Source organism: Chaetodon trifascialis, chromosome 21, assembly GCF_039877785.1.
Source record: "Chaetodon trifascialis isolate fChaTrf1 chromosome 21, fChaTrf1.hap1, whole genome shotgun sequence".
Lineage (NCBI taxonomy): Eukaryota > Metazoa > Chordata > Actinopteri > Chaetodontiformes > Chaetodontidae > Chaetodon > Chaetodon trifascialis.
The window spans coordinates 20204217-20221295 of record NC_092076.1 but is presented as its reverse complement, the minus strand read 5'-3'; the positions used below and the strand labels follow the sequence as shown (position 1 = coordinate 20221295).

At 40.4% G+C, this 17079-nt stretch overlaps 3 protein-coding genes across 3 annotated transcripts in view; 1 reads left to right on the top strand and 2 right to left on the bottom strand.

Annotated features, from left to right (window-relative positions):
* The window catches only part of fmn2b (formin 2b), a 41917-nt gene extending 35990 nt beyond the window's left edge, over nt 1-5927 (bottom strand). Inside the window, exons 1-2 of the mRNA XM_070990860.1 lie at nt 4005-5927; nt 1594-1844 (exon numbers count right to left, since the gene is read on the bottom strand). Coding sequence (XP_070846961.1) covers nt 1594-1844; nt 4005-5674 — 1921 coding nt within the window. The 5' untranslated portion in view covers nt 5675-5927. The remainder of the gene's footprint in view (nt 1-1593; nt 1845-4004) is intronic.
* Nucleotides 1-17079, top strand: part of adgra1a (adhesion G protein-coupled receptor A1a) — a 339338-nt gene that overhangs the window by 102832 nt on the left and 219427 nt on the right. The gene's annotated exons all lie outside the window — the stretch shown is intronic.
* Nucleotides 9862-15603, bottom strand: chrm3b (cholinergic receptor, muscarinic 3b). The gene is made up of 6 exons (XM_070991147.1): nt 15581-15603; nt 15182-15303; nt 14711-14886; nt 11984-12279; nt 10837-11543; nt 9862-10681 (listed from the first exon to the last, which is right to left on the bottom strand). Exons 1-6 carry the CDS (start codon nt 15601-15603, stop codon nt 10161-10163), a joined length of 1845 nt encoding a protein of 614 aa, XP_070847248.1. The 3' UTR covers nt 9862-10160.

The following is a 17079-nucleotide window of genomic DNA, read 5'->3' as shown; positions in this document are numbered from 1 at the left end:
ACAAGAGATATCATCTCTTTTACTCCATACATTCTTCTTTCTTGTCAAACCCTGCCGTCTACATTACCACATACATAATACAAAGTGTTCACCAACATTTGGTGTGAGATTCAGAAATGTTAAGCCAGTAGCAGCTAATGTAGCCTCAAGGAGGGACGGAAGTTGCAGGCTGTTGACATCACTTGAGGACATTTACCAGATGTCACAAAGCTGCCTCTGGAGACACAAAAGACTTGTAATACTTTCAAACACCTGCAAATCTGTGGAGTTTGCTGTAAGAAATCACCTCCCTGCTGAAAGATGACTGTGATCCAGAACACTAGGGATTTAGACTAACAGTCAGTACATGTGTTCTCTGATTTTCTACCTGATTATACACAATAATCTGGTTTCTTATGTGAATATAAATTTACAATATGTACACTCTCCCTCTTACCCCTCAAAAGACAATGCATCCCAACCTTCCAGCCCTGTAATCTGCTACCATTCATAAATTTGAATGTATATAAAATGCCCAAGCAGTTGATTTCTGTAAATCCTGCTTCTTGATTCAAATGTATGTAAAGCAAGGATATGGCTGTTAATTTCAGGAACAGCACACAAGCAGACAACGATCAATGAAAAAAAGCTGAGCTTGTTTCCAACTAAAAATTCCTTAATGCAATTATTGATAGCAAACTAACACAAATGCTACCAATAGCATGCCAAGGCTTGTGGACTCATGGAGTCACACCTGTATGTATTGATCTTATATTGTCTGAAGCTCTAGCTAAAGGTCAGTCAGGAAGACAATTCTCGTGCATGCTTAGGCCAGTGGTTTATTTCTCAAACCATCCTGCATTCACTTTTCCTGCACATGATTACTCATAATTTCCTTGCTGTCAATACAGATATCAGCTATTCTCATGAGCTGGTTACATCTATCCAATAGCCCAGCAACACACCTTCATTGTTAGTCTATCGTCTTGCAGCTGTCTTTTTAAATATGATTCTCTCTCTGCTTTAGTTCATCCATGCTGCTGTTATATGCACCCCTCCACCTCCCAATCACCACACAGTCTCAGCAGAGTCATCACCACCACCAGTGTCTGGACTCCATGGACGGATTTATCTTGCTGCTGTTCAGGGCAATGTCCCTTGATTACAAGATCTCCCTGTGGAGTCTGACTCTCTGATAAGACTTAATTATCACATATAATCTGTCATAATAAAGAGTGATGTGTTTACTTCACTCATGTGTCTCTCTTGAATGAAATCCCTTGAAATATTTCCACTGACTTGCAGGTATAGAAAACTCAGTGTTACAATAAACAAAAATTTCAACGAGAGGAGATTATTCATCTGTTTCAGAACTATTGAGGTGGACCAGCTCAGTCTCTCTACTTTGTCCATCTTACCAGAGGCTACTAGTACTTTGGATGACCAGTGCCATCCTCTACAGACTGACTTCCGGCTGCTCACGTTGCGATTCAAAAATCAGAAGATATCAGGGTCAAGCATACTTTTTTGCCATTAATGCACATTTACTTTCTTCTTCTCTGGAGGAAACCATAAACATAGATTGAATTGAAACTGAGACCATTCTGTACTGACCTGTGAAGACATCCTGAAAGCCACAGGTAGCAACCTGTCCACAGGAGGATCTTCTGGTAGCACAGATGGGTTGGCTTCCTCCTCCTCTATAGCCCATCAAATATTCTCCTGAACCTCCTGAGCCTACTCCATCCTCCTCTCTGCTCCTCAGCCTCCTCTCTAGCTCCTCCGTCCAGTCAGCCGAGCGACTCAGAGACCCAGCAAGGCTCCGAGAGCGCTTCCTACGGACTTGATGATCCTCAACCATCGTCCTGTCAACATTTACATTTTAGTTAGCTTTACTTTGAAAGTACATCAGATACTTAGAGCACAATATAATGATAAAATAAAAATACATACATCTTTCAGGCAGCCAATGGTTTTCATTCATTTACATATGTGTAAAAATCAACTTAAAAAAAACCTTATTGCTGTCTAAGGTTTTTTTCTTTTGTTTTTTTTTTGTTTGTTTGTTTTTACAATTGAAGTGATTTCATTGATTTGAAAAGTCTACACTGCATTTTCACACAATTATGTTCTTTGACAGCAACAAAAGCAGGTATCATGCTGAGTGTCAAGGAATGCTTAGTGAAAACAAATGGCTGTCTGGCAGGAAAGTCAAAATACAAGATACTATTCAATGCTTTGAAGAAATGCCATCAGTATAGACAGGTATACTAAAAAGTGCTTTTCATTCATTCTTCTGCTTCGTCTATTTCTTACATTTGTGTTCTTTAAGGCTTCATTCAGATATCACAGCACATCCACAGGAAGAGCTGCACACTCGGCCGATATTCTCACTCAGGCTATGCCACTGATGAATTTTAAAACTTATTTTGAAGCATTAATTAATGGCCATCATGAACATTAAGAACTCTTACCCCTGCTTGTCACAGTGAATCCAGTGACACGTCACATCAGTTTTATCATTTAATGTTATTACAGGGTAGCTGCTTATTTTATAATACCCAACAGTGACCAAGCACTGAGGGACAGTGCTTATGCAGACATGAGACCAATATTTTAAATTGCGATCAGATTAAGGCAAAGGTGTGAATATCTCAGTTTTTGGTAAATAAGATAACTCATGTAAAACACTGTTATGATCATTTTCACATTCTGAGGTGTTGTGCATGGGGCTGTATTGAGAGCAATACTCAGCAGTCCCTATCTAAAGACTTCTTTAAATCACTTTAAATCAAGTGTAACAAATAGGTCAAACAGTGTGATGTTTACATACAATATTTGTGGGATTACAGATGGCATTCGAAAAGCCCTGTTCTGCACTGGAACACCCACTGCATGGAGGCTAGAGTAACACTGGTCCCAGTTGCTACCATATCAGATCTGAGCATTTTTTGGCTTTGGTCAGAATTACCAGAGACACATTTGCCACACCCAACTGATTCATCCTCATCTTCAAAGTATATCTTAACTAAAAGTGAAATACTGTTTAAGAATATTAACAAGAAAACATCAAATCTCTGTGTTACCTTACTGTAAACTTCTGAATGGTGTATGTTTTCTAATAGTTGTGCAGAAATATTAACTTACTTCCTCGAACAGCAAAAGAAGAATATTGCTGACTTTTACATGGAGGCTCAACTGGTCAGCAGACCAAATGGTCAGGCTAGGGACCTGAGGCCGCTTAGCTTTAGCCTCAGTCTTTTTTCGATCATTACTCATATTTTGTCATGTATGTAATGTTCAAAAACATATTTAAGACCCCTTGACAGGGTTCAGATTTTCATATGAACCAGGCAGAGATGGAGTTTTCAACCAAGTCACAGAGCTAACATTAGCTAGCTAGCTACAGCCAATTAAATCTGCCAGCAACAGTAATAATTTCAGTAAGCAAAATAGATGGCCAACAACTTAGAACACTTTTTGTCTATTTTGATGGTGAATCTGCCACTTTGCTTATTACACCCATATGTTCAGTGTGGAATTGGACTGCTTGACAAGGCGTAGCAGGGCTTAGTGATGAGTGATCAGTTCCTGCTTATTACATCTTGGTTTTATTTCATAGCTTTGGGTATTACTTCTATGAGATATGATAACATTGTTTTTCATTTCCAACATCTTTTTGCCATTTTATGTCCCAAGTTTGACAAACTAGTGGTTTGTTTACAACTTGTATGATAATTAGACTCCTCAGGCTTGTTGCCATGTCTGTCTTCTTTTTATCAACACTGAATTCTAAGACCTCAACAATTAACTTGGTTATTATTACCAATAGGTGTGATGCTTAAGTTGTAGTCAATGGTAATACACTTCAATCAAACAAACTGAATCCACTTTATCTGCAACCCTGATTAACATCACCTGATGATAGTTCAAACCAAATTCATTACAAGTGCTGGTATACTGTCATGTCAAAGTTAAACAAAAGTTTTAAATTCATAATAAACATGCTGCAACGCCACAGATACCTGTGGAGGTGATGATGGGCTCTGCGCGGGGACAAGGGACTGTGGGAGGGGGACAGGGCTGGGGACTGTCCTGGGGAGCTGAGCTGTCTAGTGGTTGTCTTGATGTAGGAGGGGAAGATGGGAGGGTAGGGTTTCACCACGGGGCTAGAGGAGTTGGATGAGTGGGTGGACCTGAGGAGTCGTTTGGCCAATGTGGGGCTCTCCTGGGGCGGCAGTGTGGTGAAGCACACACTGCTCCTCCTACTGCACTGCTGATTGGAGGGGGAGGCCCTGGTGCTGGCTGCAGCAGAGAGGTTGGATTCAGATTCGGCACTCAGGCAGTCCTCAAGGGACTCTGCACTGGTACCTGAGCCCAACTGACCCTCACCTTCTTCAAACATAGTCCCTGAGCTCAGCCCTTCAGTGGGTTCAGGAGTTTTGTTGTGGCTGTCTGTGGGTGGAGGACTGAGATTTACATCCACCTCAGGCTCTCTGTCATCCTCCTGTCCGGTTTCACCTCCTGCTTCCTCCTTTTCCCCTGGGGTTTTCCCATGACTGTCAAATGTGAGATCAGGGAAGCTGTTACCACTGGTTGTTATGGTAACTGGGCTGACTGCTGCCCCCCCAGCAGTAGTCATGGTGATGGCTGTGTGAGGGGGCTGCTGCAGCCAAGCATGCTGGTCTTTTGTGCCTGTGGCAACACAAAGAGAGGCTTCTGTCTCCCTCTCCCACTGCCCCTTCCCATTTAGCTCCGGATGCTCCACCTCTTCCTTTTCTTTCTCCTCCTTCCTCTCGTGCACCTCTGTGTGGAGGGGGATGTGTAGTGTTGGTGGCTGGTCCATGTGCTTGACAGAGCCAGATAGAGTAGCTGTCTCTAGGAATGACAGGGCGTCAGACCCCAGTTCTAATTCTGGGGTCAGGTCAAGCATCTCAGGAGGACTTCCTTTAACTACCCCATTACTCTGATTTTTCCTCCCCTCTCCTCCACCCCAGCTCAAATCTTTTTCTCCCCCTTTTGCTGTTTCCACAATTGAGTTAACTCCCCCATGCTGCTGGTGCTGGAGCCTTATAGCAAGCTGGATATCTGCTAGCAAATCCTCGTGGTCAGCTGCTGAATGGAAGCTGTATATATCTGTGTCGGACCCCGAGCTCCCTCCCTTCTGCCCTCCATCCTCAGTAGGAGATGTTGCTGCTGTCGAGGCTTTCCGCTGCATCTCCTGCTTCTGCTCTCCTCCATTACCATCCTTTCTCCCTTGCTCCAGTTTCTTTTTCTTCTCATGATAAGCAGCCTCAGTGTCCGACTGTCCAAGCTCATCTGCAGACATTTCAGGTGTTTTTGTGCTGTCCAGTTCATCATGTTGAGATGCTAAAACGTCCTCCTTTGAGCCTGTTACTGATGAACATGCGTCTCCTTTCCCTTTCAGATTGCCCTTTCTTTTCCGGATGGAGAAAACAGAGGACTTGGACTCAGATTTGTTTTTCTTCTTTCCTGGTACTGTGCCATGCATGCCCCCTCCTCCTCCTCCTCCTCCACTGCTACTTGCTCCTTTACCTCCATGCTTACCGAGTTTCTTTCCTCCCTTTTTTGTCGTGTCCCCTCCTCCCTCTCTCCATCCTTCATCCAGTGAAGGGAAGCTTCCATTACCCGATGTTGCTGCAGCTTTCTTTTGCTTAGCCTCCTGGTTGCCCATGTTGGTGAAGAGTGTCCGATGGCTTCTTCCTCTCCTCTCAGGTCATACCTGGGAGAGCTCCTCCTGCCTGGGGGAGCCTTTAGATGCCTGTGCCTGGGGAAGGTAGAACCGTTTTAGCCTAATCTGTGGATGCACGTCTGGTGGTGGAGGAGGAGCTGCTGCTGATGGTGGTTTTTTTTTTGGTTTTTTTTTTAGCTCTGTTGTGCGATGATCTTCCTCGTTGTTTTCCGGTGACGAAGGCTGGCGTGGCAGTGATGTTGACGCTGATGCAAGAGAGGGATACAGCTCCCTTTTCCTCCTCCCCTTTGCCTGTCTTACCCCCCCCTCCCCCCTTCCTCTTCTCCATCTGCTGAAACTAGTGACGCAGGCACCTCATGCTCAGTGGAGATGTCACAGGGAGGCAGACTAGGAGAGATGAAGAAGGACTGGGATGGGGACACAAAGACAAGCCTGCTGAAAAAAGGTGGTGAGGATAGAAATGTACACCCTGCTGTACAGACTCCTGCCTACATTACCCATAGTGCTGAGTGTGGGCTTGGCTTCAATAAAGGGACCTCTTCTGCAGCTCTCCGTCACTGCAGGATACTGGTTCTTCAAAGCCCAAATGGCCTTCATTTTCTGTTTAACAGTTAATGCAAACACTACTTATAATTCACATAAAATTATCTGTGAGCTATTTTCTTAAATTAACAAAATGGTCATTCAGCAAGGGTTTTAGGTATATTATATTCATTTTTGTAGATTTTTCATGCTGATTTTATTGAAAAACACTATCTACCTTTGAGATCAATTTAGTTGAAATGAAAAAAGGTCCCCTCAGTAGCTGTTCTGAAGCTTACAACCACATCGCATGATCTTCCTCAGCAGAGGGAGTTTGCCCAGCTGTCATGGTAATGTAGATGTTCAGTTATGAATTTCTTACCCATGTTAGCTCTTTTTAACATCATGGGGGACCAGTTTAAATTGATTTTCATGTTATTTTTCTATATGAAGTTTTATATGCCAAATGTCCTTCGCATTTTTTCCTGATGCTTGTTAACAACTGAAGTGAACCAATGGGTGACAGTTGTGTGCCATCATAAAACGATTATACGCTCCATAAGGAATTTTCATACCCCATCAAATTTTCAGATCTTTTAGTGATTAAAACCAAACATAACTCTGTCACAAAACACAGTAATCAAGTCATTTATCAACTTATGCACCACTTAAGTTGTGAGTACAGTATGCTGAAATATCTGTATGGACAGTTGAATAACAGAGGCCAAAGACCGAGACTGGCCAACATAAGGCTACAGTTTATAATGGCAATATCAACCACTCAGCTGCATTGCTAAACTGCTAGTTTAGCATGCTGCATCTAGCGCAAAACATCAAAGCATAGACAATACAAGACAATAAACTATAAGAGCCTAAACTCATGTAAAAGCGGTTAATTAGAATCTTTAATGTAGACTTATTTTGGAGTTACCTCAGCCAAGCACAACACCTCATCCACCCTTTTCCTGTCACTTTATTGGTGGTAGATCCTTAAAGAAAAGAAACATATTGATTAATGTGTCTGAAGATGATAAAATTGAATTTCATCGTGTTCTCTTTACTGTTCTTTACCTTTACACCATAAAACTGCAGTGGGTGAAATATTTTTTTAAGTTTTGCACCAATGTGTAGAAAAAAATAAATATCTTTTTCAGTTATTGTTAATAAATAATTTTTTCAGTTATTGTAAAAACAAAAAACTTTACTTCTGTCTTGAATGTCATATATGGCAAATTCTGTCATGATTGTCAAGTGTACAATGTGTATTCTAGCCATTTAATAAAGTCAGTTTGACAATTAACAATTTGGCAGTTTCATCTAAAAGACACATGATGGCGTTATTGTACCATTATTACAGATCCAGAGTTGCAATAAACACAGAATCTTTAAGAATATTTTCAGCAATCATGGATAAATAAGTGAAAGGTTATAATTTCATTTTATTGACTTTAAACTTACATATATACACGTGAACTACAATCTGCAATGGAGGCAATGCAAAAAATGACTTTCCATACAGAGCTGAGTGGGACATTAAAGGTGCCCAGTGGAGTTTTATTGTAAACACACAAAGGCTATGTTAACCTACCATTTTACTCACCCAAACACGTCTTTTGTATCCTTGAACTCTAACAAACATGTCCAGGGCATGTTTTTCCTCATAAAACATTTGCAAAGCAGATTTTTAAAGCATTTTAAATCCTTTTTTGTTTACATCCATGTTGACAAGCTAACAGCCGTCTTTAATATCGATCGTTAATAGAACTGTGTGAGGAATGTGCTTCATGAGCATGAATGAGAACAACACAAGGGGACAAATTCATAGAAAAACAGTTCCATTGCAATACTGGAGGTGTAAACTCCACAGGAAAGCTTTAACACAGTGAATGCACGAGTGCAAAGTATTTAGTCTTTGTTTTCAAAACCATTTGTAAATGATCTCACAGCAGTAGGCAACTCTAAGAAATATTCTCATGTTCTTATCAATGTGAAAAGAGCAGAGGTGGATCAGAAAGGATGGTGTGGTCTGAAGTGCTTGATGCTATCTGGCAAAACAAAAAACATGACTGTGTTAACAAAAAAGTCATTACTGGATAGTAACAGTCCATTGGTCAGTGGAAAATATACAGTTCATATTTATTTAGTTCAATCATTCACCCTGAACACAGCTCACCCACAATAAATCTTGTTTAGAATTGCTTTGTTAATGTTTAGTCAGTTTGAAGTTGACCATCATGATGTGCAATACATTATACCATGTCCGTTTATAGACCACATACTAAGTCTAACAGTGTTTTGACAATACATGCATCTTTGGTATTACATTGTCACAGTCAAATAACAAAATGTATTCATAAAAAAGTCATCATGCAGACTTAATCACAGAATTTCTGAGTGTGCTGTCTATGAACAACACAACACAGGATACACCAAATGAAAATGAAGAAACTAATAATTGATGGACAATCTTTTACTTGCTTTTCTAAGATTTCTGACATACATCATTTCATGTTGAGTAATTTATTTCTTGTGTTCGAACCAACAGAACAGGGCATTGTTAACTTAGTTGGGGTTAGATCATGAAAACCTGCCCATTTTCTTCCCTTCCATTGGCGGCTTAGATGTGCGTTGTTTCATTGTTGTTCATGTTTTGTCCATAGGCGTCAACACTGCTGTTGCAATAAACACGGCCCTCCTAACATGAATGCCACATTTGACGTGATGTTGTTACATAATTTCCAAATGTGCACTGGGCATTCATGTTACAGCACTTTGATATTCTCACAGATGTGCACACAACAGGATAAAAGCCAGTGTCACACAGTGTTGTGTTTTTCAGTTGACAGTACATTGCTGTGAACACCTGTAAGCATAAACACCTCTCAAAAACACAATACAGTTCAACAGAAACACAAACTCCAGCCTCCAAAATGACCATAAAGACACATAACAGTTTCATCAAATAAGCCAGGTGTACCAAATGAATTGGCAACTGACTGTGTGTCATGCCTGACATCCAGGTGTTCCTTTTTAGCAATGCAATATTTCAATAGACAGTAAACTGGCTACCAAATCTTTAATAAACATTATTTATTCTATTTGTAAGAAACACAAAGTTAGCCTTGTAGTTCCTTAACTACAATGTCATTACCAAACCTGAGAAGCTGTGATGCTTTTTACTGGGAGCTCTTGGCGCTCATTGAATTGGGTTTTTACACTCTTTACTGATTTATTTTTACTGAATGCAGAAATGTAATTACCCTCTTTAAAATCTTTCAAATAAAAAGCGCTATTTATTTAAATCATTACTGGCATATGTAAGCCGAACTTAATTGTCCAGGTAACATCAGCTTTAAAAACAGACAAACACTGGGTTACTTTTATTCTGAGGTGGTAAGTAATGCCACAAGGCTCTTACAGTTGTACATCCCTCAAGAAGTTCATTTCTTTACACCATACTGTTATATTATTCCATCATCAGAGCAGAAAATAATTAATACTTCTCCGCTTGTATTTCTAGTGAAAAGTCTAAAACATAATGAAAATTATACTGTTCATTTTTTTTGCTTTTTTGTTTGTTTGTTTGTTTGTTTTTGAAATTGACAAATTGAGGTGAGGGTAGCACCTCCAGAGGCTGATCAATAAATTTAAATGGTTTATCAACTTGGAGCAGAAATCTTTTTTGGTAATTGTTATGTACAAGTGCACACTGTGGCCCGGAAGCAAAGTTCACTGGCCCACCCAAAACCTCTAATTCATCTTCTGGGGACCAGAGACCAGATCTTTGGGCCCTCTGCTTGCTTGGCAAAACTTCCTGTAAGGTTAAATTAAGCTTTGGTTAGCAAATTCAGTTCAGGATGTTTTCCCTGAAATTTGAGGTTTGTATGCTGCATTCCAATCAGGAAAACATATCTTTAGAGACAGATCTACCAAATAATTTGTCACTCTACATTTGGTCTTTTTTCTTGAAAGCCACAGCCTTCCTCTGATTGAAATTAGGCTTGTTCTTCCTTTGATTCCACTGGCACATCAAAATATCCCTGAAAGTTGTCCGGAAGGTCTTGTTACACAGGGCATAGCACATGGGGTTGACTGTGCTGTTAACATAGCACAACCAGTAGCCCAGAGCCCATAGAGTTTCTGGAATACAGTCCTGGCAGAAAGTGTTGACCAACACCATGATGTTGTATGGTAACCATGTCGTAATAAAGGCAAACAGGATGGCGCTGAGTGTCCTTGCTGCTTTCTTCTCATTTGCTTTTTTTTCATTCTTGCGCTTGTTGATCTCTGTCTTGGCCTTTGAGGCAAAGCGTTTGGCCATTGCTGCATCTTTCATAGTGATGGCTGCAGGAGATTGGTCAGCGGGTGATGAGGTGGCAGCTTTTGATTGTGACCCTTTTCCACTTTTGTTGGATGTCGATTGATGTTTATCCTTGTCTTTCTTCATTTTTCTACATTTCTTACCATCTAGATAGATAGATAGATAGATAGATAGATAGATAGATAGATAGATAGATAGATAGATAGATAGATAGATAGATAGATAGATTAGACATTATGTTTGTATCATTTTTATGTAAATCATGCAAACAAGACCACGTAGTAGAATACTTATATCCAACCTTTTGGAGACCGCGATGGGCCTGCCCCATCAGCTTCCTCCTCTGAACCTGACTGGTCCCCATATGTACCAGCTTCATTGTTGTTAAAGCTGTCACAGCTGCTCTGCTCTGCCTCTCCCACTGTAATTGTCGTGGTGTTGACTGACTTTTTGGATGCATGGAAACCTGGCAACAGTGGTGAAAACCAAAAGCATAACGCGCCACACCTCCCTCTGCTTCTCGTTCCTCCTGATATGCTTACATTGTCCTTGTTGTTCTTCTCTGAAGTGGACTGATTTAGTTCATAGCTGCTGCAGCTTTGAGAGCTCATTTGGCGTAGCATGGCTGATGAGTCCTTCTGGCTGTTAGTTGCACTTTCTCCACCAGCTTTTCCACTACCACCCCCTGCCCCAGATCCCTTGAGACCTTGTACATCTTTAGCACGCTTCTCTGTTTCCTGATAGATCTTCCAAAACAGGAATGCCATAATAGTTACTGGCAAGTAGAATGCAGCAATGGCAGTGCAGAATGTAATGATGGGCTCAGACAGGAACTGGATGTAGCACTCATTAGGCTGGACTGTTCGCTCACCCACAATATACTGCCAGAACAAGATGGCTGGGGCCCAGAGAATGAAAGAGATGGACCAGGCTAATCCAATCATGGTCATGGCCCGCTTGGTCGTACGTTTGGCCCGGTAGGTCAAAGGTCTGGTCACAGAGAAATACCTAAGAGATACAGAAAGAAAACAGGCAACTGTATACATATAGATAACTGTAACTGTGTCATGCATTACTGTCTACAACATTGTCTTTCTTGATAGTACCACTGTCAACAGTCATTCTATTTAAGCTTCCACATAAGAGACTCAACATATACCCCTTTTTCCTATGGCTCTCAACATTATATCACATGGAAATCTATGCTTTGTGTGATTTGGATACTCTGAGACATTCAATGGTAGAACACTGTACACCGCTAAGTAATCAGAATAACGCCCCCTTAAAAACTAATATTCCAGTAGATATGGGCATTCATAGGTGCCCTATCTTATTTTATTATATTGATTTTGAGGGTAGCACCAACAGTAAATGAGGGAGCATCAAAGAACTTTTAATTAAGTTTATCAACGAACAAGCAAACAAACAAAAAAATCATGTTATACTACCTGTCAAAGCTGATGACAAGCAGGTTCATGACTGAGGCATTACTGGCCACGTAGTCTATTGCAAGCCACAAGTCACAGACCACTGGCCCCAGAGCCCACTGGTCCATGATGATGTAGGTGGTATACAGGTTCATTGACAGTGTACCAATGGTCAGGTCAGCAAATGCTAGACTAAGCAGATAGTAGTTGTTCACGGTCTTCAGTGCCTTATTGATCTTAAATGACACCAACACTAGGATGTTGCCAACAACAGTGAGAAGAGAAAGTGATCCAGTGAGGAAGACAATGATGATGACCTGAAGATGAGGGGGTCACAAGAGAAAGAACAGAGAGTATGGTTAAGTGCATTACAATGTGTAAGATACTCATTTTTGTAATAAGGACTTAAAATCTCAAAAGATAATCTCAGTTTAAGTTCAAGTGTGAATAGTGTTGACTTCCAAAAAATCAACAAAAACCACATACTGAAATCATGTGGATGTTAGGGGGCCTTGAATTATCTTTATTAATAGAACAGTGTTTCTTGGAGAAGAAAATGCACTGAGCAGCATCTGGATTATTGACAGAAGTGTCAGAGCCTTAGCCATATCAAAACAAAATTATCTGGACTAGAATCAGCACTATAAAAATGGATATTCTTCCTCGGTTGAACTATGTATTTCAAAATCTCGCCTGCTATTTGACCCCTACATTTTTTACGTCGCTGAACTGTCATATCTCTCGCTATATTCGGAATAATAAACACCAAAGAGTGAAGTTCTCTATATTTACAAAGCCAAAGGATTTGGGAGGCTTGTCCCTGACCAATCTACAACAATATTATTAGTCAGCATAACTCAGAATGATGTCAGATTGGTTTCACAGGAACAGGAACGATTGCTTATGGTTGGTTCTTGAATCCCTAGCTTGTTATCCCAGAAGGCTTAACTCCCCCCTTTTATTAATAATATAGATCAGTTAAATCATCTCAAGAACAACATAATTGTTTATAACACACTAATAGTTTGGCGAGATGTGAAGAAATACCAAAATATTTCCCCTGTCATCACTCTCCGGTCTCTCCTGGCTCTGAATCCGGACCTGTTGGTTTCTGACTCTGTTAAGTCATTTGAGCACATCAGGGCTGATTTTGATATTCCCCATAAAGATTTTTATAAGTATCTCCAAATTCATCATTTTATATGTTGAGGACAGGCGGGATCCGCGTTGGACTGTCAGAACTGGAAAACACCATAGTTTTGGCCAAATTCTCCCAAAAGGACTGATTTCCAAGATTCTTCAGGCTATGACTCTCTGAAGCTGTTATGTGAGCATAATTTGGAGGCGACTTTAGTCCTGTAGACTGGGACAAGATCTGCAGCGGGGTTTTCCTTAAATGTACTTCAATCTCAATACATGAACAAAACTTTAAATTTTTTCACCGAACTTATTACACACCTGTTTGCCTCAAGAGAATGCTGATACCTCCAATCTTTGTTATAAATGTAAAATACATAGAGGTACATTTATCCACTTATTTTGGTCATGTGAGCGCATCCAGACTTTCTGTAAGGGAATTCACTCTGTAATCCAGGAGGTCACTGGTAAACAGTTTTCACTGACTCCCTCTTTCTGTCTTTTAAATCATATTTTAGATCATTTCTTTGACACAGATTTCTAAAATGTGAATGAATTTTTCTGAAGACAAGTATTAGAACTTCAGGAGTCATGATGTAGACCATGTCAGAGCACAAAAACTGCTGCTTTACTTGTACTAAATAATGCTGTCGGTGCCATGAAGAAGTAGTAACATTCTGCTACATCAGAATTTTTAAAACTATCCTTCGAGGTTTAGATGAAAATTGCATTGAATGATGCTATAACTATCAGTTAAGGAAGAGTGCTGTTAAAGTAACTATAGGGTCATCTTGTATTCACCATGTACATAAATAATAAAAAGTAAGTATTTTCTGCCACTCACACTGAAACTGACATTTTTATTTTTTTTTATATGTATCATACTCATCTCTTAATCTGGCAATTGCAAATTTATAGTCATCTTTTCATCATCATTATCATCATCATCATCATGATCATCATCTCTTATTAAACATAATGAAAATGGATGGAGGATTGACTAAACTTTAACCAGATTTAGTACTTAACAGAGAAAGAATCAGATCCATCCATCCATCCATCCATCCATCCATTTTCTATACCCGACTATTCCTTTTCGGGGTTGCGGGGGGCTGGAGCCTATCCCAGCTGTCAACAGGCGAGAGGCGGGGTACACCCTGGACCGGTCGCCAGCCGATCGCAGGGCAAAGAATCAAATCATTAATAGATTAATTTAGACAACTCTCATAGCTTTCCATAGATGCAAAGTTTATCTTGGAGCACCAACTGTAAACGACTGATTCAAATGAGCCATAAATTCCCTGGAGCTTTGGAGTAGTCATGTGAAGAGTGCAGCTGAATGTTTGTCTGATGGTTAGAATTCTTCACCACTGAAGCCATGGAATTTACACAGAATTACCCTGCCAGCTCTTCTGGAGTGCTTTCAATCTAGAATGTAAACATGTCTCATGTCTGCATATTTAGGTGGTAAAAATGGTAGAAAGCCGTATGAGGTATCTATTACCAACATTTATACATGTCTAAACTGTCATTGTCACCAAAGCACTAAAACTGATGCACTGAGAGAAAAAGTCAAAGGTGAACAGTTATAAAATCACAGCTGGTCGTTACCTGCAAGATAGTATGTCCTCCTAATGGGTCAAAATCCTCTGCTGGTAGCATTAATGTCCCATTACCTGGTGAATCAGTGAAGTTTCCTCCTTGCCTCGAGACATAACTGACATTATGCTGCCTGAACCCACCAACACTGTCAGATAATATGGCCAACTCCTGGTAAGAGGAGCCACCTGAAAATGTAGAGAAACAAGTAGCTTAAGCTTAAACCATTAAGATTCGTTCAAATCTTTTCAATCAGTTTCATGCATTTACCTCTTTTTTGTGCTGTTGATTGTATCCTCCCTTTTTTAATTTATCAGTTCTTACTACTACTAACAACTGCTTTTATTTCTTACCCTGCCTTCCTGATTTTATTTTTCATATACTTTGTGTAATCTCTTTTACAAGACAATTTAAAATGTGCACAAAATTTCACAATCTGTATTACTTAGTTGTTATAAAGATACTAAGCGCTGTAGACAGTACCTAAGAGGGAGGGCTCAGCTATGATGGTGGTATCAGGCTGGTCTCTCATACCCGGAAAACTGTTGCTAAGGAAATGCATAGAATTAGAGCTGGAGGTCAGGTTCATGATGACCAATGGGCATCTGGAAGAAAAGAGGAGAAAATAGATTTTCACATGCATTTTATTATTACAAGCCAGAATATAAGTGTGATACGTAGCCAACACTTCTGCTGTTATTTTGGTGACAGTAACGCAAAGTAATCGGTACACAGACAGTCATTTTGTAAAGTAACTTATTACGTTCAAATGAAAGTAACTGATAATATGTAAAGCACTATATTTTGAAAGGAACTTGCCCAACACTGTTGGCAAGTAGGACTCAACCCTGGACTCCTGTATCCCAACAGAAGGTGACTCACGTTCGGTCGGGTTGAGTGACCATTATGCGTGCTGAACACGCTTGCAATGTGGTCAGATGAGATACAGATCAAAATAAATAAATTTAGGTCTGACTGTATGTGCTGACTCAGATAGTTGCATTGAATCGTGGCTGTTGCTAATTATTGATCGCAGTGAAATGCCAGACACTGGAAACCTGCCTGTGAGGTGTTGGTGACGTGAGCGCACGACTCCACCGGTTTACGAAAAGGCCAGCAGTGCGCTGCTGGCGCACAGAGTTGACCAGGTCTGGGGTGGCGAGCTTTAGCGTAATTTTGCGCCACTGGCGCAGACCGAAATGGGACGAAAATCCAAATGCGCCTGCTGATTATGCCGACACCTCCCCCTACTGCACCGCAACGCCCATCCTGGCACACCTCTGTACGCCTCGGTTTACCAAAATACCAAGTGCGCTGTACGCCTGCCTGTGCTGCACGAAAATACCACTGCACGGGGTGTGCACAGCCTGTGCTGCGCTGGCAGCGGAGTCAAAAATAGAGCCCAATGACATCACATCTGGGGCATTTTTGTCTATTTAAACTCAAAAAGCATTCAGCAGTCAAAATGTTGGTGATAAAATCACATATCATCCTGCTGGTTTCGAGTGCATTGGTTTGATGTTTGATCAAACAATTTGCGAAATAGACAATGCTGTGCATACAATACTAATTACATTAAGAAAAGAAAAAAAATATATAGAGTGACAGACTTCTGAATTGTTGGTTGCAAAAGGTTGCAGTGAGGCAAACCTTTGTCACACACCAGTGGATGTACTGAAAAAAAATCCACCTGTCTCAGACTTACACTGACTTTAAATTTTTTTTATTATTATTATTTTTTTTAAGTTTTGATGGCAATCTTGATGAAAATGTAATTTTATACTTGTTTGTTTTGGGGGTTTTTTGTGTTTGGCTTTTTGAATTGTCAGTGAAACCTAAAGGTTTGACTTTCAGTTAAAAACAGAGAAAGAAGGAGGCAGAGGTAGTGGGTTTTGCAGCATCAGTCAGCAGACTGGGAGCACCTGTGTGCGTCTGCTTTTATTTCACCTTGAACTCTACTGAGTTCTGCCCTGTGTTGTGCATGGCCGCGAGAGAAGTAAAGTGAGTCTATCCATTTGCAGTTGATGAACATTAAAGCTACATTCATTTCTGTGAGGGTTTTACAGCACCTGGCATGCTGGCATGGCTAACACAACAGGCAATACAGATGCAGAATGTTTGAAGAAGTTTTAAGAACAAATCAGTACAGATTCAAAGAAAAAAATCTCACATTTATTTCTGAACATCATCAACATCAGCTTTGGAATGATGCTCACTGAACTGAAGCAGCTGACCTGTAGAGGGAAATATCTGCATGTAAGTGGTAATTAGCAGCCTTTGCAGCTCAAGGTAGAAATGATTGTGAACAAGTTCATTTTTTGAGACTGTGAACTTATCTCAATGTTCTGATGCGATTTGTAAATACCCTGCCTTTGTAACCA

Excerpts from the sequence above, each read along its gene's own strand:
- chrm3b (XM_070991147.1), bottom strand. The coding sequence starts at position 15,603 with ATGGTCACTCAACCCGACCGAAC. Across the intron at positions 14,887-15,181 it reads AGCTGAGCCCTCCCTCTTAG|GTGGCTCCTCTTACCAGGAG; the intron begins GTACTGTCTACA and ends CTACATTTTCAG. Across the intron at positions 11,544-11,983 it reads CTTGTCATCAGCTTTGACAG|GTATTTCTCTGTGACCAGAC; the intron begins GTAGTATAACAT and ends TGTATCTCTTAG.